This window comes from Coregonus clupeaformis, chromosome 7 (assembly GCF_020615455.1).
Source record: "Coregonus clupeaformis isolate EN_2021a chromosome 7, ASM2061545v1, whole genome shotgun sequence".
NCBI classification, from domain to species: Eukaryota; Metazoa; Chordata; class Actinopteri; order Salmoniformes; family Salmonidae; genus Coregonus; species Coregonus clupeaformis.
In genome coordinates this window covers 65,805,414-65,826,016 of record NC_059198.1, presented here as the reverse complement: position 1 = coordinate 65,826,016, position 20,603 = coordinate 65,805,414, and the positions used below count along the sequence as shown (strand labels likewise).

The following is a 20,603-nucleotide window of genomic DNA, read 5'->3' as shown; positions in this document are numbered from 1 at the left end:
TTCAACAATGGGACTTTTCAAGCCTTGGCTGTTTTCAGTCACACAGAATTAGAATGAGTCTATGATTCTAATTCCCTAGTTCCAGACTCAGCCTGTTGTTGTTTATCAGTCCAGGATCATCATCCTATAGTAAATACAGTCGCTACGACAACGTAATTATCTTGTGCTATACATTTCCAGGTCACACAGAATATAATCTCTAGGATATAACTCATTTTTTCCCATCATAAAACTGTATAAAATACTTGCTGTTAATTAGGTTGGATGAGTCAGTGGCACATCAATACAAATTGTAACTAGATCCTGTACAAACTTTACAATGTATGAAAAATGCTACGACGACGTGTTGGAAAGCAAACAGATATAAAAAGCTCACTCACGATGACCAACGGACAAACTCAAAAGCATGACTAGAAAAATAACCTCAATCTAATAGTGACACCTCCTTGCTCATATACAAAGGCACAAAGAAAAACAAGAAACTGAAGAACCCATAAGAAACCATGAGAAACCATGAGAAACCATGAGAAACCATGAGAAACTATGAGAAACCATGAGAACCCATGAGAAACCATGAGAACCCATGAGAAACCATGAGAACCCATGAGAAACTATACAAAAACAGCTCATTAGTACAATTTGTGCAACGAAGCAAAACTAGTGTCAGTGTGACATCACACTGACTGTCTACACAGACTCTGCTTTAGAGACACAATCAGTTATTAATGAGGTGAAATAAATGCACCTGAAGCCGTGGCTGTCTATCCATCTACAGTACAGTGAATTCAACAAGATACTGTGGTATTTATGTGTGTGTGTGTGTGTGTGTGTGAGTGAGTGAGTGAATGGGTGGCACAGTACAATCACGACATACACAGAAAGAGCTCTCTCAATCTATCGGTATTACAGAACCTATACAATCTATATATGAGCTGGCCCCACCCCCCTAGGTCCAGTGATTATCGTCATGGCGATTCATTGATTACAGTGACTACCATTTTGTTCTCCCTAATGGACCCCCAATGCTCTGACATCGCCTTACCCTCATTCCAGACTGATCAAAAGACCATCTGAACTTAAAAGTCCACAACGTTTATCATTTTATAGATCTGTATGAAAATAGAAATGTACCTTTATAGACATTCTACTAACAACTCCTAACACTTCTACTCTTAGAGGCAAATCCTAACTTCCACTTACGTAACATTTTCACCTCGTCTCCCATTGACATTTACATTGACATTTTAGTCATTTAGCAGACGCTCTTATCCAGAGCAACTTACAGGAGCAATTAGGGTTAAGTGCCTTGCTCAAGGGCACATCAACAGATTTTTCACCTAGTCGGCTCGGGGATTAGAACCAGCGACCTTTCGGTTACTGGCACAACGCACTTACCCACTAAGCTACCTGCCGACATCAAGGCATGACTGAGTGAACATTTGACTTAAGTGGAATTTAGGATTCTCCCCTAAATAAATACCACATTGATACATCTTGTAAGCCTTTTTCAAGTCCTGGGTGGGTCGTGTTTAATAGGGCACACCGTAGCAAAACATTTTGCAACGGAAAACAAAAACATACGTTCTTATTGGACAAGTTCAGGTAGTACTTGTACCATTTCATTCAGTTTCAAAACAATTGAATCCCTACTGAACAGGACCCTATGTTTTCAGTGTAGAATTACATGAGGACGTAATACAATGAGTTTCCCTGCTACGCTCATCTTGTGCTTCTACATCAACAACGACACGTAACTCCGTGCACGGTGGTTATACGTTACTATATAGCACAACAAGCTGGTTATACAACTAGTAGTAGCTACGCTGTGTATGCATCCTAAATGGCACCCTATTGTCTATAGGTCCTGGTCTAAAGTAGTGCACTACGTAGGGAATAGGGTGCCATTGTTTAGATAACACTTTGCTCACTATGCATCGATAAGCCTATAAACAACGCTATGACACCAGTACGACACCTGTCTTAAATTCTTATGAGAGGTCAAGACACTTCATAACAAGTTATAACCTTCATGTCCAGAGAGTAACTGAGATAGAGGAATCAGAAGTTATAACCTTCACGTCCCCGCCCAGAGAGTAACTGGGCCATAGAATCAGAAGTTATAACCTTCACGTCCCCGCCCAGAGAGTAACTGGGCCATAGAATCAGAAGTTATAACCTTCACGTCCCCGCCCAGAGAGTAACTGGGCCATAGAAGCAGAAGTTATAATCTTCACGTCCCCGCCCAGAGAGTAACTGGGCCATAGAATCAGAAGTTATAACCTTCACGTCCCCGCCCAGAGAGTAACTGGGCCATAGAATCAGAAGTTATAACCTTCACGTCCCCGCCCAGAGAGTAACTGGGCCATAGAATCAGAAGTTATAACCTTCACGTCCCCGCCCAGAGAGTAACTGGGACAGACGAATCAGAAGTTATAACCTTCACGTCCCCGCCCAGAGAGTAACTGGGCCATAGAATCAGAAGTTATAACCTTCACGTCCCCGCCCAGAGAGTAACTGGGACAGACGAATCAGTATGGAAACTTGGGGTGAGTTTCAGTGGTCTAAAGTGGCTTCCTCTCCTTGATTTCCTTTCCTTGATTTGCACTGATCAGAGAAGACTGGACAGGTGAAAGGAAATATCCCCAGTCGAGCAGCTTTCACCTATCCTATCTCTCCAGATCACTGCAGATGAAGGAGAAGACAAGGAGAGGATGTTACTTTTGAGACACACTCTTGGTCCCTGTTGCACACCTCACTGTTGATTGACACTGTGTCCTGCCATCAAACATCAGAACGGCCCCAATATGGCCAACGACTCCATCTCTACCAAGCTATCAGATCTTAACCCAAGGAATCTTAAATTCCTTGCCTTAACCTACCCACACTATCTGCTACTTCCTCATCCGCTCACCTATGACCTTTACCCACTTTTGAAGGTGATTGACAACTCATTTAGCCAATCAGAAGTGGGGCTCTGTTTGCAAATATTAAATGTTTTAATCAGTAATAAATTATTACATCATTACAGTCATACTGGAGCTAGTGAACCCAGAGGTAGTGTGTCTAAATAACTTAGTAATAATAACCATAATAATAAAGTGAACACCATGATAATACTACTACTCTCCAGTTAGTTACTCCCACACAAGTTAGTATAATTCAATATGACAGTTTCTTTTGTTGGCAACATAATAACAGTAAACCATTGGGGGATAGATAAAGGAGGCGGGACATCTAACAGTTGATTGACAGATAGAGAAGACAGCGAGTTTCAGCTGTAAACACAGACAGCTGTCTGTTGTTTTAAGTTCTGTCCCATCCCCTGGCGTGGAAGTGTGTGTGTGTGTGTGTGTGTGTGTGTGTGTGTGTACACGCGTACATGTGTGTGTGAGTGTGTGTGTTTAACTGGTACTCTTAATCTCCAGGATAGAGGGGTTGTGATCCAGAATAGCCAGGATGATCTTATCCATGTACTGCCTTAGACGGAAGTTAACACACTCCTGCTCCTTCAGAGCATCCACCAACTAGAGGAGACGAGGGAGGGAGGAGGAGGAGGAGAAGAGGGGGAGGAGGAGGAGAAGAGGGGGAGGGATGGGGAGAGGAGGGCAGGAAGGGCGCGAGAGAGAGAGAGAGAGAGAGAGAATGTCAATCAAAAGATAGAGCTTTTTAACAAATAAAAGTACATTTGACACAAAGTGCCTAGCATGAGCCTGTGGCTAAACCATCCCCTCTCCTGCTGATTTCTTTATATGTCACTCCTATCTCATCCACTCCACTCCACTCCTATCTCATCCACTCCACTCCAATCTCCTCCACTCCACTCCACTCCTACTCCTTCACTCCTATCTCCTCCACTCCACTCCTATCTCCTCCACTCCACTCCTATCTCCTCCACTCCACTCCTATCTCCTCCACTCCACTCCTATCTCCTCCACCCCACTCCTATCTCCTCCACCCCATTCCTATCTCCTCCACTCCACTCCTATCTCCTCCACTCCTATCTCCTCCACTCCACTCCTATCTCCATTCCTATCTCCTTTACTCCACTCCACTCTACTCCCCAGTCAGACCCTCTCACCTCATCCCTAGAAGCATTGTCTATCTCAGCAGCCAGTGACTGGACCTTGGTGTGGCAGGCAAACAGGTTCTTAGCTTCATACAGACTCAGACTGAGGATCTGACTGTTCAGGTCATCATTCTGGTCCCGCAGCTTAAAGTTTTCCTGTAGGGTGGAAAGAGAGGGAGGGAGGGAGGAGGGGAGAGGGAGGAGGGAGAGAGAGGGAGGGAGGGAGGAAGAGGTGGAGAGAGAGGAGGGAGGGAGGGAGGAGGGAAGAGGGAGGAGGAGGGAAGAGGGAGGGAGGGAGGGAAGAGGGAGGAGAGAGAGAGAGAGAGAGAGAGAGAGAGAGAGAGGGAGGGAGGGAGGGAGGAGGGAGGGAGGGAGGGAGGGAGGGAGGGAGGGAATAGGGAAGAGGGAAGAGGGAGGAGAGAGAGAGAGGGGGAGGGAGGAGGGAGGAGAGAGAGAGAGGGAGGGAGGGAGGAGGGAAGAGGGAGGACAGAGAGGGAGGGAGGGAGGAGAGAGAGGGAGGCAGGGAGGAGGGAAGAGGGAGGAAAGAGGGAGGGAGGAAGGGGGAGGGTGGAGAGAGAGGGAGGGAGGAGCGAGAGGGAGGAAGGAAGGAAGAGAGAGAGGGAGGAAGGAGGGAAGAGAGAGAGGGAGGGAGGAGGGAAGAGGGAGGAGAGAGGGAGGGAGGAGGGAAGAGGGTGGAGAGAGAGGGAGGGAGGGAGTAGGGAAGAGGGAGGAGAGAGTGGGAGGGAGGAAGGAGGGAAGAGGGAGGAGAAAGAGGGAGGGAGGAAGGAGGGAAGAGGGAGGAGAAAGAGGGAGGGAGGAAGGAGGGAGGAGAGAGAGAGGGAGGGAGGGAGGAAGGAGGGAAGAGGAAGGAGAGAGAGGAAGGAGAGAGAGGGAGGGAAGAGGGAGGAGAGAGAGGGAAGGAGGAGAGAGAGGGAAGGAGGGAGGAGGGAAGAGGAAGGAGGGAGGGAGGAGGGAAGAGGGAGGAGAGAGGGAGGGAGGAGAGAGAGGGAGGGAGGAAGGAGGGAAGAGGGAAGAGAGAGAGGGAGGGGAGGGAGGGAGGGAGGGGAGAGAGGGAGGGAGGAAGGAGGGAGGGAAGAGGGAGGAGAGAGTGGGAGGGAGGAAGGAGGGAAGAGGGAGGAGAAAGAGGGAGGGAGGAAGGAGGGAAGAGGGAGGAGAAAGAGGGAGGGAGGAAGGAGGGAGGAGAGAGAGAGGGAGGGAGGGAGGAAGGAGGGAAGAGGAAGGAGATAGAGGAAGGAGCGAGAGGGAGGGAAGAGGGAGGAGAGAGAGGGAAGGAGGAGAGAGAGGGAAGGAGGGAGGAGGGAAGAGGAAGGAGGGAGGGAGGAGGGAAGAGGGAGGAGAGAGGGAGGGAGGAGAGAGAGGGAGGGAGGAAGGAGGGAAGAGGGAAGAGAGAGAGGGAGGGAGGGAGGGAGGGAGGGAGAGAGGGAGGGAGGAAGGAGGGAGGGAAGAGGGAGGAGAGAGAGGGAGGGAGGAGAGAGAGGGAGGGAGGGAGGAAGGGAGGAGGAAAAGGGAAGAGGGAAGAGGGAGGGAGGGAGGGAGGAGGGAGGGAGGGAGGGAGGGAGGGAGGGAGGGAGGGAGGAGGGAGGGAGGGAGGAAGAGGGAGGGAGGAAGGAGGGAAGAGGGTGGAGAGAGAGGGACGGAGGAAGGAGGGAAGAGGGAGGGAGAGAGAGGGACGGAGGAGGGAAGAGGGTGGAGAGAGAGGGAGGGAGGAAGGAAGGAGGGAAGAGGGAGGAGAGAGAGGGAGGGAGGAAGGAGGGAGAAGAGAGAGGGAGGGAGGAGGGAAGAGGGTGGAGAGAGAGGGAGGGAGGGAGGGAGGAAGGAGGGAGGAGAGAGAGAGGGAGGGAGGAAGGAGGGAAGAGGAAGGAGAGAGAGGAAGGAGAGAGAGGGAGGGACGAGGGAAGAGAGAGAGGGAAGGACGGAGGAGGGAAGAGGGAGGAGAGAGGGAGGGAGGAGAGAGAGGGAGGGAGGAAGGAGGGAGGAGAGAGAGGGAGGGAGGAAGGAGGGAAGAGGGAGGAGAGAGAGGGAGGGAGGAGAGAGAGAGAGAGAGAGGGAGGGAGGGAGGAGGGAAGGGGTGGAGAGAGAGGAGGGAGGGAGGAGGGAAGAGGGTGGAGAGAGAGGGAGGGAGGGAGGGAGGAGGGAAGAGGGTGGAGAGAGAGGGAGGGAGGGAGGAGGGAGGAGGGTGAGAGAGAGGGAGGAGGAGGAGGGAAGAGGGTGGAGAGAGAGGGATGGAGGGAGGAGGAAGAGGGTGGAGAGAGAGGGAGGAGAGAGGGAGGAGGGAAGAGGGTGAGAGAGAGGGAGGGAGGAGCGAGAGGGAGGAGGGAAGAGGGAGGAGAGAGAGGGAGGGAGGGAGGAGGGAAGAGGGTGGAGAGAGAGGGAGGGAGGAGCGAGAGGGAGGAAGGAAGGATGGAGGGAAGAGAGAGAGGGAGGGAGGGAGGAGGGAAGAGGGTGGAGAGAGGGATGGAGGAGGGAAGAGGGTGGAGAGAGAGAGGGAGGGAGGAGGGAAGAGAGGGAGAGAGAGGGAGGGAGGAAGGAGGGAAGAGGGTGGAGAGAGAGGGAGGGAGGAAGAAGGGAAGAGGGAGGAGAGAGGGAGGGAGGAGGGAAGAGGGTGGAGAGAGAGGGAGGGAGGAAGGAAGGAGGGAGGAGGGAAGAGGGAGGGAGGAAGGATGGAAGAGGGAGAAGAGAGAGGGAGGGAGGAGGGAAGAGGGTGGAGAGAGAGGGAGGGAGGGAGGGAAGAGGGAGGAGGAAGGAGGAAGAGGAGGAGTTAGAATATAAACTCTGAGAAAATGTTGATGTCAACGGGGCCTTCCTAATATTGAACACCTTCCTAATATTGAGTTGCCCCCCCACCCCACCCCACCAAGTTGGCTGGTTGTCCTTTGGATGGTGGACCATTCTTGATACATACGGGAAACTGTTGCACGTGAAAAACCCAGCAGCGTTGCAGTTCTTGACACACACCAGTGCACCTGGCACCTACTACCATACCCCGTTCAAAGGCACTTAAATATCTTGTCTTGCCCATTCACCCTCTGAATGGCACACATACACAATCCATGTCTCCATTGTCTCAACGCTTAAAAATCCTTCTTTAACCTGTCTCCTCCCCTTCATCTACACTGATTGAAGTGGATTTAACAAGTGACATCGATAAGGGATCATAACTTTCTCCTGGATTCACCTGGTCAGTCTGACATGGAAAGAGCAGGTGTTTATAATGTTTTATACACTCAGTGTATGTCTCTCTCTTTGTGTGTGTGTGTACTTAGGTGTGTGTACACGTTCAGCGTGTGTGTGAGCCTCACCTGTTTGAGTCTCTTGACCTCATGCTCCATCTCTATCTCCCGTGTCTTGGCGTTGTATTCTGATAGCCCCGCCCCCTGCCCCTTCTCTGAACCCAGCTTAAACAGCTGCAGGTACTCCAACTCCCGACGCAGGTCCTCAATCAACTACAAAGATGGAGGGAGGGAGGGAGGGAGGGAGGGAGGGATAGAGGGGGAGAGAGAGATGGAGAGTAGTAGGGTGGCAAGAGAGAGTGGGAGGGGGGAGAGAGATGGAGGGGGAGGGAGGGAGAGATGGAGGGGGAAAGAGGGAGGGGGAGGGAGAGAGAGATGGAGGGAGAGAGAGATGAGGGGGAAAGAGGGAGGGAGGGGAGGTAGAGAGAGATGGAGGGGGAGGGAGAGAGATGTGGAGTGGGAGGGAGAGAGAGGTGGAGGGGGAGGGAGAGAGAGAGATGGAGGGGGAGGGAGAGAGAGATGGAGGGGGAGGGAGAGAGATGAAGGGGGAGGGAGAGAGAGATGAAGGGGGAGGGAGAGAGAGATGGAGGGGGAGGGAGAGAGAGAGTTTGTCTGTCACATCAATGTAGTTTCTTTGGTCCTTAGAAGTTAAAATACAGAAGATGGTGAATTTGGTCTAAAGCAGTAGAGTGCAATAGGAATGAATGGAGGAAAATATATTACAATGATAGTGTGTGTGTGTGTGTGTGTGTGTGTGTGTGTGTGTCCGCGCGGGTCCATGTGTGTACCTCTTGCATGGCCTCTCTCTCCTTCTGGAATTCATGTCTGTTCTGCCACAGCTTGTCCATCATCTTCCTGTAGAGGTCCATCTCATCTTTCAGCCTCAGACTGGTGTCCTCTAACCTGTCTGTCATACGCTGCTTCTCCTGGGGGAGGGAGAGGGGAGAGAGAGAGATGGGGGAGAGTAATCCATTGACAGACAGGCATACAGGCAGACAGACAGACAGACAGACAGACAGACAGGCAGACAGGCAGACTGTATGACCACCCACCTGGTCTAGTTTCTCAGTCTGAGACTTCAGTTTACACACATTCAGTTTCATCTCTCCATTCTCCTCCTCCAGCTGCTGGACTCTATAGAGACAGAAAACAGTTATGCAGATATCTACCATTTATATGACCAATTTACAGCTGTTCCTGTGTGTTACTAAGGGGTTCCTGTGTGTTATTAAGGTGTTCCTGTGTGTTACTAAGGGGTTCCTGTGTGTTACTAAGGGGTTCCTGTGTGTTACTAAGGGGTTCCTGTGTGTTATTAAGGTGTTCCTGTGTGTTACTAAGGGGTTCCTGTGTGTTACTAAGGGGTTCATGTGTGTTACTAAGGGGTTCCTGTGTGTTACTAAGGGGTTCCTGTGTGTTACTAAGGGGTTCCTGTGTGTTACTAAGGGGTTCCTGTGTGTTACTAAGGGGTTCCTGTGTGTTACTAAGGTGCACTTGATTTCGCTCGGAGGTTGGACTTTTGGGACTATTTCATTGGTTCCATCGTACCAGAACAAGTGTGTGTGTACCTGTTACTGAGCATCTCTATGTCAGTGTTCTTGTCTCTCTCCATCTTGCAGTAGGTCTCTCTGTGTCTATGTGCCTCTTCCTCTAGGGTCTGTTCGGCTCTGCTCTCCTGATCCTTCAGCTGCTCCTCCAACTCATGAACCCTGGGAGACAGAGAGACACAACATCGTCATTACACAATGAACCCTGGGAGACAGAGAGACACAACATCGTCATTACACAATGAACCCTGGGAGACAGAGAGACACAACATCGTCATTACACAATGAACCCTGGGAGACAGAGAGACAACATCGTCATTACACAAATGTCATAAATATCAATAAAAGTCTTAAAAACAGTGTGGCCGGGATTCAATCAGAGGCAAATCGTCAACCCTACCAACAATGCACCATTTAAAGGACATTTCCCTGACGTTGACATTCACGGTAAACACTGCAGATGTCAGCTCAAGTGTAAATTACCTTTAAAATGTCAAGTGTCACTTGCCAACAACGCACCTTTGATTGAATCCCGCCCTGTGCCTTTCTATTCATAAGTATACACTACTGTTATCTGGTATTTAAAATCCTTTTGTGTATTTGAGTACTGTATTTTCAAATACACAGCCCAAAACAAGTACCTTTATTTGAGTATTTGAATAGTTATTTGTAAAAACCGAATAGTCTGCCAAATTGTATTTCAAATACACTAACTTAAATACACTCATATGCATTTAACCCAGGTATTTGAAAATAGTATTTGAAATAAGTATTTGAAAATACTATCAAATACTTGCCAAGTGTATTTCCAAAACATTACAATATTGAAAATATAACTGAATACTTACTTTGAATGTATGTGAAAGTAATTGAGATATTTGACATTTGTATATATTTATATATACAGTATATCTTACCTGTGTACTAGCTGTGTGTTGCCCTGTTTGAGTTTAGACTTGAGGTTTCCATTAGCCAGATTGTCATTCTCCAGCTCTGTCACCTTCTTCTCCAGGTAACTCACCTGAGGACAGACAGACATACAGACAGACAGACACATAGGTACAGGTGAGACCAAAGAAACGGGACCCGATGGCTCCCTACTCAGCCAAGGAGTGGATTTGGGGTAAAGCCCTGTGATAGTCTAGTGTCCTGCCAAGGAGCTGGATTTTGGGTAAAATCCTGTGATAGTCTAGTGCTCTCCCAAGGAGATGGATTTGGGGTAAAGCCCTGTGATAGTCTAGTGTCCTGTCCAGGAGATGGATTTGGGGTAAAGCCCTGTGATAGTCTAGTGTCCTGTCCAGGGGGTAAAGGCCTGTGATAGTCTAGTGTCCTGTCCAGGGGGTAAAGCCCTGTGTTAGTCTAGTGTCCTGTCCAGGGGGTAAAGGCCTGTGATAGTCTAGTGTCCTGTCCAGGGGGTAAAGGCCTGTGATAGTTTAGTGTCCTGTCCAGGGGGTAAAGCCCTGTGATAGTCTAGTGTCCTGTCCAGGGGGTAAAGCCCTGTGATAGTCTAGTGTCCTGTCCAGGGGGTAAAGCCCTGTGTTAGTCTAGTGTCCTGTCCAGGGGGTAAAGCCCTGTGATAGTCTAGTGTCCTCTTCAGGGGATGGATTTGGCTGTTAGGCTATATTCATAACTGCCTGAAATAAAACTCTTATATGACAGAGGTGTTTTAATTGTGGGATAATAATCATCATAGCAGTTCATTTACAGGGGAAAATGTCTGTTTTGGGGGGGTACGGGGTGTGTGTGTGTGTGTGTGTGTCTGTACCGTGTGTGTGTACCTTCTCAGTAATGTCCACATCACAAGAGTCGATGGAGTCTCTGAACAGGTCCTCTGTGCTTCCCTGACTGCTGCTAAACGCACTGTGGTTGTGCTGGAACAACTGACTGTAGAGGGGAGGAGAGGGGGAGGAGGAGGAGGAGAGGAGAGGGGGAGGAGGAGAGGAGGAGGAAGGGAAGAGAGGGGGAGGATGAGAAAGGGAGGAGGAGAGGGGGAAGAGGAAGAGGAAGAGGTGGGTAATTAACTACATTAATTTCTTTTTTTGTGATGCATTTTTTATGAAGATTTTCCCAAAGTATAAGTAGAGCGAGATAATATACTAAAACAACAGAACACCTGATCCACAGTACAGTCCCTCCCTCTACCAGCCACCTGATCCATCAGATAACCACAGTACAGTCCCTCCCTCTACCTCCCTCTCAATCCCACCCTCCCAGACTCCCTCTCCCTCCCAGACTCCCTCTCCCTGCCAGACTCCCTCCCTCCCTCTCAGACTCCCTCTCCCTCCCTCCCTCCCTCCCTCCCTCCCCCTCACTCTCCCTCCCAGCCTCCCTCTCCCTCACTCCCACCCTCCCTCCCTCCCTCTCCCTCCCTCCCAGACCCCCTCCCTCCCAGACCCCCTCTCCCTCTCAGACTCCCTCTCCCTTTCTGTTGGGGCTGGAAAAAGATGATCTCAGTAACTTACCGTCCAAAGGCAGTGCTGGATATCTTTCTGTTGGGGCTGTAAAATGATAAACAGGAAGATCAGATATGGAACAGATTTAGAAGCCTGGCTGGTGAACGGGTCAGGGTGGAACAGGTTTAGAAGCCTGGCTGGTGAATGGGGTCAGGGTGGAACAGGTTTAGAAGCCTGGCTGGTGAATGGGGTCAGGGTGGAACAGGTTTAGAAGCCTGGCTGGTGAATGGGGTCAGGGCCGGTAGTTACGTTAGTGCCAGGCAGGGATTAGTGAGGTAGATTAGATAACAAGAGGAAGGCTGTGGTGACATCAGGGAGAACCACGCTATATATAGATCACCTGAGTAATGTCCTGGGCTGTCCTGGGCTAGGATCCTATTATAACCTGACCTGCTTTTACATAACACACACACACACACACACACACACACACACGCAGGCAGGCATGAACACAGCCTGAGACACAGATGTCTCTCACACACTGATACACACATCAGCTTTACACTCATTACTGTGTTACAGCACCCTCAAGTAGAAGACACGACCACAGTGTGTGTGTGTGTGTGTGTGTGTGTGTGTGTGTGATGTAACCATAGCTAAACTAACCAGCATCTTAGAAGAGTCTCATACACCACCTCATCTCAAATGCACTGTAACCATAGAAACACAACACACAGAACAGTCACAGCAAAGAGTCCCCATCTGTCCTGACCTCTACCTGACTCATCAACAACATGGTGTGACTGTGACTGTGTCCCAAATGGCACCCTATTCCCTACAGATCCCTATGGGCCCTGGTCTAAAGTAGTGCACTACGTAGGGAATAGGGTGCACTTTGGGAGGCGGCCAGGGATTGAACCAGTGATACAAGAGAGCATGAAGGACGGTTGCTATGGTGAACAAAACAATATAAAAGGAAGATATGAAGTAGACTTTGGTTCATACAGCAATCCTGCCCTACAGCTTGACTGAAGTATCCTGTCTACACCAACCACTGTGTTAAGTAATGCTGCCCTCTATACTAGGGCCCCGTGTAGCTCAGTTGGTAGAGCATGGCGTTTGTAACGCCAGGGTTGTGGGTTCGTTTCCCACGGGGGGCCAGTGTGAAAATGTATGCACTCACTAACTGTAAGTCGCTCTGGATAAGAGCGTCTGCTAAATGACTAAAATGTAGTAAATGTATACTACCCAACACTAATCATGGTGGTAAAAAAATGGAATCTGTTCTATATGTTCTATTTCTATGTCCATTTCTCAGGCCAATAACACCTGAACTGTAGTAGCAGAACGCAGCATTAGGCTCACACCAAGCCTTTACTGAATGCTCTCATCCCTCTCCAGAATACACTGCTGACCACACACACACACACTTTTCCCTTCTGCCAAACTTAACCCAGCCTTTGTCTAACTGAGATGCAGTTGCTATGGTAACAACTCTGCCCATAACAAATCACTTTCCCTAGAAAAGGAGGGAAGAGGAGAGAGAGAGAGAGAGAGAGAGGGAGGAAGGAGGAGGAAGGGATCTGCTAAATCATAAACACCCCTGGCAGTGAGAGCTAATCTGTGCTGTAACATGACATGGTAGGTATCCACCACAAAGACAAAGTGTGTGTGTGTGTTAGGCGTCCACTTCACTGGAAATGGCTTACTGAATAGGCTAGTGCTGCGATGGGAGATTCACTAAAGAACAGCAACGTTTTCTCATTTATTGCAGAATGTATTTGTGTGCACATGCAAATTTGAATTAATGTACAGTGCCGGTCAAAAGTTTGGACACACCTACTCTCTCTCCTTGGGTTTTTCTTTATTTTTACTATTTTCTACATTGTAGAATAATAGTGAAGACATCAAAACTATGAAATGACACATATGGAATCATGTAGTAACCAAAAGAGATTCTTCAAATAGCCACCCTTTGCCTTGATGACCGCTTTTCACACTCTTGGCATTCTCTCAAACAGCTTCACTTGGAATGCTTTTCCATCAGTCTTGAAGGAGTTCCCACATATGCTGAGCACTTGTTGGCTGCTTTTCCTTCACTCTGCGGTCCGACCTATCCCAAACCATCTCAACTGGGTTGAGGTCAGGGGATTGTGGAGGCCAGGTCATCTGATGCAGCACTCCATCGCTCTCATTCTTGGTAAAATAGCCCTTACACAGCCTGGAGGTGTGTTGGGTCATTGTCCTGTTAAAAAACAAATGATAGTCCCATTAAGCCCAAACCAGATGGGATGGCGTATCGCTGCAGAATGCTGTGGTAGCCATGCTGGTTAAGTGTGCCTTGAATTATAAATAAATCACAGACAGTGTCACCAGCAAAGCACCCCCACACCATCACACCTCCTCCTCCATGCTTCACGGAGGGAAATACATGTGCCGAGATCATCCGTTGACCCACACCGCGTCTCACAAAGACACGCAAACCAAAAATCTCCAATTTGGACTCCAGACCAAAGGACACATTTCCACCGGTCTGATGTCCACTGCTTGTGTTTCTTGGCCCAAGCAGGTCTCTTCTTATTATTGGTGTCCTTTAGTAGTGGTTTCTTTGCAGGAATTCGACCATGAAGGCCTGATTCACACAGTCCCCTCTGAACAGTTGATGTTGAGATGTGTCTGTGACTTGAACTCTGTGAAGCATTTATTTGGGCTGCAATTTCTGAGGCTGGTAACTCTAATGAACTTATCCTCTGCAGCAGAGGTAACTCTGGGTCTTCCATTCCTGTGGCGGTCCTCATGAGAGCCAGTTTCATCATAGCGCTTGATGGTTTTTGCGACTGCACTTGAAGAAACTTTCAAAGTTCTTGAAATGTTCTGTATTGACTGACCTTCATGTCTTAAAGTGATGATGGACTCTCGTTTCTCTTTGCTTATTTGAGCTGTTCTTGCCATAAAATGGACTTGGTCTTTTACCAAATAGGGCTGTCTTCTGTATACCACCCCTACCTTGTCACAACACAACTGATTGGCTCAAATGCATTAAGAAGGAAAGAAATTCCACAAATTAACTTTTAACAAGGCACACCTGTTAATTGAAATGCATTCCAGGTGACTATCTCATGAAGAGAATGCCAAGAGTGTGCAAAGCTGTCATCAAGGCAAAGGGTGGCTATTTGAAGAATCTCAAATATAAAATATATTTTGATTTGTTTAACACTTTTTTGGTTACTACATGATTCCATATGTGTTATTTCATAATATAATATAATAATAAGCCATTTAGCAGACGCTTTTATCCAAAGCGACTTACAGTCATGCGTGCATACATTTTTGTGTATGGGTGGTCCCGGGGATCGAACCCACTACCTTGGCGTTACAAGCGCCGTGCTCTACCAGCTGAGCTACAGAGGACCATAGTTTTGATGTCTTCACTATTACTCTACAATGTAAAAAATAGTAAAAATTAAGAAAAACCCTTGAATGAGTAGGTGTGTCCAAACTTTTGACTGGTAGTGTCTGTATGTTTGTGTATGTGTGTGTGTGTGTGTGTGTGTGTGTGTGTGTGTGTGTGTGTGTGTATGTGTGTATATGTGTGTGTGTGTTACCTGTTGGCTTTGAGGTTGTTGAGCCTGGCCTCCAGGTCGTTGAGCAGGTTAACCTTCTTATAGCACTGAGAACAATAGACGTCCAACACATCACTGTTGTACAGGTGACACACTTTCAGAGGGGTCTGACCAGCACTACAGAGAGAGAGAGAGAGAGAGAGAGCGAGAGAGAGAGAGAGAGAGAGAGAGAGAGGGGAAGGGAGAGAGATAGAGACAGAGAGACAGAGAGACATTCCTGTTACATATGCATATATGTTGGTGTATCATGTAAAGGGTTCTAGTGTGTAGGGTGTGTCGGTGTATCATGTAAAGGGTTCTAGTGTGGAGTGTGTGTCGGTGTATCATGTAAAGGGTTCTAGTGTGGAGTGTGTGTTGGTGTATCATGTAAAGGGTTCTAGTGTGGAGTGTGTGTCAGTCATTGGGGACTAACTGTCATTGATGAATGTACTGTCTGCTGTGTGAGTGCCCTCTATGTACCACTGACCTGGAGGGCAGAGAGGAGCTGAGGTCTGAGAAGCCGTTGGTGTGCGTGTCATCGTCGGGGCAAGGGCTGCTGGGAGTGTAGTCCACGTCCTCCCCCTCTCCGTAGTCCTCAAACTGCTCCTCCCCCGAGATGACGGACGCAGAAGCCGAGCCAATCAGCTGGCCAGAACTACAGCCAATCAGAACACAAAGTACATGAGTCAACATATTAATCCGTATGGCCCAGTCCCAAATGGTCTCCTACGCCCCTCAAATTCTCATCTGGACCTGGAAGCCAGTTCCACTGCTTTTGTTCATACTTCCCCTCTAATCAGGGACTGATTTAAACCTGGGACACCAGGTGGGTGATATTAATTATCAGGTAGAACAGAAAACCAGCAGTAGTCCGGAACTTGTTGTATAAGATTTGAATACCCCTTCCCTAGAAACTCAGAACATCTGAAAACACTGTCTGAGTATAGCAATATGGAGCCAATTCCATCTAGCCTATCAGAGGGCCAATTCCACCTAGCCTATCAGAGGGCCAATTCCACCTAGCCTATCAGAGGGCCAATTCCACCTAGCCTATCAGAGGGCCAATTCCACCTAGCCTATCAGAGGGCCAATTCCACCTAGCCTATCAGAGGGCCAATTTCACCTAGCCTATCAGAGGGCCAATTCCACCTAGCCTATCAAAGGGCCAATTCCATATTGCCAATACCAGGCCAACAAGTCTAGAAGAAGTGCTTATGGCAGGTTGGGGCTACTACTGGCATTGTCAGATAGACGGTGGCAAAATGCTTATTGAAAATCAATAACCGCTATAATCTGTGACATCATAACGTCACACTTACTTGTTGAACAGTCCTCCTAGACCCTCCTCCTTCTCGTTGCCCCGCCCCCCGTCAGAGGTGTCAGAGCCCACCCCGCTCTCATTGGTGCTGTCCATGTCACAACACTCCCCCTGCTCCACACTGCAGTCCGGGTATGGACGGGTACACATGATGATGGGAGGGCCGAGTCGGGCCAAGACGTTCTGGAGCGAGAGAGAGAAGGAGGGGGAGGGAGGGAGGGATAAGTCAAGGGGTATGAATACTTTCTGAAGGCACTGTATCTGTGTGTTTATTTAGTTATTTATTCATTTATTTCTAATTCTGGCAGGTTTGGTCCTCCATAGAATACATGCCATAAGTGCATAATTTGGAGACATGTAGGGGGTTTAGAGTACAGGGGTAGAGAGCCGTGGGTAGTGACTGGACCACTGGCCTAGATCTGTCTGCTCTTGTTCAGGAGTGTGTGTGTGTGTGAGATGGTGTGTGTGTGTTCAGGAGTGTGTGTGATTGTGTGTAAATAATACATACACGTCTGTCTGGCCTCACCAGACTGCTCTACCACTGGGAGACACACACACACACATGCACGGACACACACACATACTCGTGCACAAACACAAACACACACACATTACATTGAATCACCAAGAACATCAATGTTATTCTAATTAATGCTAGCCAGAGCAGGGAGAATGGTCCTGAAGGACATGCCAAGCAAAACAACAGGAGGAACAATTATACCTCCACTATCATCATCACATATCAACATCATCATATCAACATTTATCAACATCTTATCAACATCATAATATCAACAACATCATATCAACATCATAATTTGTTGCGGTCTATATTCAGAACCACATTCATGTCAAGCTTAGAGAGGATCTCATGTTAAATACTGTTGAAGTAATATGGCTACAGCTTCATCTGCCTCATCTAAAGCCCATTCTTGTGGGAAGCTGCTATAGACCACCAAGTGCAAACAGTCAGTATCTGAATAATATGTGTGAAATGCTTGATAATGTATGTGATATCAACAGAGAGATATATTTTCTGGGTGATTAAAATATTGACTGGCTTTCATCAAGCTGCCCACTAAAGAAAAAACATCAAACTGTAACCAGTGCCTGCAACCTGGTTCAGGTTATCAGTCAACCTACCAGGGTAGTTACAAACAGCACAGGAATGAAATCATCAACATGTATTGACCACATCTTTACTAATGCAGCAGAAATTTGCTTTAAATCAGTATCCAAATCCATAGGATGTAGTGATCACAATATAGTAGCCATATCTAGGAAAACCAAAGTTCCAAAGGCTGGGCCTAATATAGTGTATAAGAGGTCATACAATAAGTTTTGTAGTGATTCTTATGTTGATGATGTAAAAAATATTTGCTGGTCTGTGGTGTGTAATGAGGAGCAACCAGACACTGCACTTGACACATTTATGAAATTGCTTAATCCAGTTACTAATAAGCATGCACCCATTAAGAAAATGACTGCAAAAACAGTTAAATCCCCTTGGAATGATGAGGAATTGAAAAATTGTATGGTTGAGAGGGATGAGGCAAAAGGTATGGCAAATAAGTCTGCAGCCCAATCGATTGGCAAATGTACTGCAAATTGAGAAATCATGTGACTAAACTAAAGAAAAATAAACTATACTATGAAACAAAAATAAATGATATAAAGAATGATAGTAAAAAGCTTTGGAGCACCTTAAATGAAATTTTGGGCAAAAAGGCAAACTCAGCTCCATCATTCATTGAATCAGATGGCTCATTCATCACAAAACCCACTGATATTGCCAACTACTTTAATGATTTTTTCATTGGCAAGATTAGCAAACTTAGGCATGACATGCCAGCAACAAACGCTGACACTACACATCCAAGTATATCTGACCAAATTACGAAAGACAAGCATTGTACTTTTGAATTCCGTAAAGTGAGTGTGGAAGAGGTGAAAAAATTATTGTTGTCTACAACAATGACAAGCCACCGGGGTCTGACAACCTGGATGGAAGATTACTGAGGATAATAGCGGACGATATTGCCACTCCTATTTGCCATATCTTCAATCTAAGCCTACTAGAAAGTGTGAGCCCCCAGGCCTGGAGGGAAGCAAAAGTCATTCCGCTACCCAATAATAGTAAAGCCCCCTTTACTGGCTCAAATAGCCGAACAATCAGCCCGTTACAAACCCTTAGTAAACTTTTGGAAAAAATGGTTTGACCAGATACAATGCTATTTTACAGTAAACAAATTGACAGACTTTCAGCACGCTTATAGGGAAGGACATTCAACAAGCACAGCACTTACACAAACAACTGATGATTGGCTGAGAGAAATTGATGATATAAAGATTGTGGGGGCTGTATTGTTAGACTTCAGTGCGGCTTTAGACATTATCGATCATAGTCTGCTGCTGGAAAAACGTATGTGTTATGGCTTTACACCCCCTGCTATATTGTGGATAAAGGGTTACCTGTCTAACAGAACGCAGAGGGTGTTCTTTAATGGAAGCCTCTCCAACATAATCCAGGTAGAATCAGGAAATCCCCAGGGCAGTTGTTTAGGCCCCTTACTTTTTACAATCTTTACTCACGACGTGCCACTGGCTTTGAGTAAAGCCAGTGTGTCTATGTATGCAGATTACTACAGCGGCTGAAATGACTGCAATACTTAACAAAGAGCTGCAGTTAGTTTCAGAATGGGTGGCAAGGAATAAGTTAGTCCTAAATATTTCAAAAACTAAAAGCACTGTATTTGGGACTAAACTGCTTGGAGTAACCCTGGATTGTAAACTGTCATGGTCAAAACTTATTGATACAACAGTAGCTAAGATGGGGAGAAGTCTGTCCATAATAAAGCACTGCTCTGCCTTCTTAACAACACTATCAACAAGGCAGGTCCTACTACTGTTCAATAGTGTGGTCATGTGCCACAAAAAGGGACTTAGGAAAATTGCAATCGGCTCAGAACAGGGCAGCACGGCTGGCCCTTGGATGTACACAGAGAGCTAACATTAATGATATGCATGTCAATCTCTCATGGCTCAAAGTATATGAGAGATTGACTTCATTACTACTTGTTTTTGTAAGAAGTGTTGACAAGTTGAATGTACCGAGCTGTCTGTTTAAACTACTAGCACACAGCTCGGTCACCCATGCATACCCCACAAGACATGCCACCAGAGGTCTCTTCACAATCCCCAAGTCCAGAACAGACTATGGGAGGCGCACAGTACTACATAGAGCCATGACTACATGGAACTCTATTCCACATCAAGTAAGTGATGCAAGCAGTAAAAAAACAGGTCAAAATATACGCTATGGAACAGCGGGGACTGTGAAGCAACACAAACATAGGCACAGACACATGTATACACACACATGACAACATACGCACTATACACACACGTACACATGGATTTTTGTACTATAGATATGTGGTAGTGGTGGAGTAGGGGCCTGATGGCACACAGTGTGTTGTGAAATCTGTGAATGTATTGTAATGTTTTTAAAATTGTATAACTGCCTTAGTTTTGTGAAGAGACACACACAAAGGTACATACACATGCATACACACACAAGCGCTAGCACACACACTCTACACACACGCACATTGTAATATTATTGTATGGTGGTATTATACATTTTGTATTGTATTGTATTGTATTGCAACAGAAGGCTCCAGAGAGGCTCTAACCTGGTTATAGAGGGGAACAGAAGGCTCCAGAGAGGCTCTAACCTGGTTATAGAGGGGAACAGAAGGCTCCAGAGAGGCTCTAACTTGGTTATAGAGGGGAACAGAAGGCTCCAGAGAGGCTCTAACCTGGTTATAGAGGGGAACAAAAGGCTACAGAGAGGCTCTAACCTGGTTATAGAGGGGAACAGAAGGCTACAGAGAGGCTCTAACCTGGTTATAGAGGGGAACAGAAGGATCCAGAGAGGCGGGAACAGAAGGCTCTAACCTGGTTATAGAGGGGAACAGAAGGCTCTAACCTGGTTATAGATGGGAACAGAAGGCTCCAGAGAGGCTCTAGCCTGGTTATAGAGGGGAACAGAAGGCTCCTGAGAGGCTCTAACCTGGTTATAGAGGGGAACAGAAGGCTCCAGAGAGGCTCTAACCTGGTTATAGAGGGGAACAGAAGGCTCCAGAGAGGCCGGAACAGAAGGCTCTAACCTGGTTATAGAGGGGAACAGAAGGCTCTAACCTGGTTATAGAGGGGAACAGAAGGCTCCAGAGAGGCTCTAACCTGGTTATAGAGGGGAACAGAAGGCTCTAACCTGGTTATAGAGGGGAACAGAAGGCTCCAGAGAGGCTCTAACCTGGTTATAGAGGGGAACAGAAGGCTCCAGAGAGGCTCTAACCTGGTTATAGAGGGGAACAGAAGGCTACAGAGAGGCTCTAACCTGGTTATAGAGGGGAACAGAAGGCTC

The 20,603-nt window shown here is 47.3% G+C and overlaps 1 protein-coding gene and 1 non-coding gene across 6 annotated transcripts in view; one reads left to right on the top strand and one right to left on the bottom strand.

Moving 5' to 3' along the window:
• Positions 1-1,340: 1,340 nt before the first annotated feature.
• Positions 1,341-20,603, bottom strand: part of LOC121569976 (rab11 family-interacting protein 4A-like) — an 89,780-nt gene continuing 70,517 nt past the window's right edge. For 3 of the 5 annotated variants that reach the window (XM_041881372.2, XM_041881374.2, XM_041881373.2), the window contains 12 exons: positions 16,176-16,357; positions 15,344-15,511; positions 14,860-14,994; positions 11,324-11,359; positions 10,640-10,745; positions 9,779-9,882; positions 8,883-9,023; positions 8,370-8,451; positions 8,106-8,243; positions 7,387-7,530; positions 4,079-4,222; positions 1,341-3,524 (listed from right to left, as the gene is read on the bottom strand). In XM_041881372.2, the coding sequence (XP_041737306.2) occupies positions 3,402-3,524; positions 4,079-4,222; positions 7,387-7,530; positions 8,106-8,243; positions 8,370-8,451; positions 8,883-9,023; positions 9,779-9,882; positions 10,640-10,745; positions 11,324-11,359; positions 14,860-14,994; positions 15,344-15,511; positions 16,176-16,357 (1,503 nt within the window). In that variant the 3' untranslated portion in view covers positions 1,341-3,401. The remainder of the gene's footprint in view (positions 3,525-4,078; positions 4,223-7,386; positions 7,531-8,105; positions 8,244-8,369; positions 8,452-8,882; positions 9,024-9,778; positions 9,883-10,639; positions 10,746-11,323; positions 11,360-14,859; positions 14,995-15,343; positions 15,512-16,175; positions 16,358-20,603) is intronic. The other 2 variants (XR_006661205.1, XR_006001404.2) reach the window with 2 other exon arrangements.
• Positions 12,340-12,415, top strand: trnat-ugu. Its single transcript has one exon. It is a non-coding gene; the product is annotated as a tRNA-Thr (tRNA).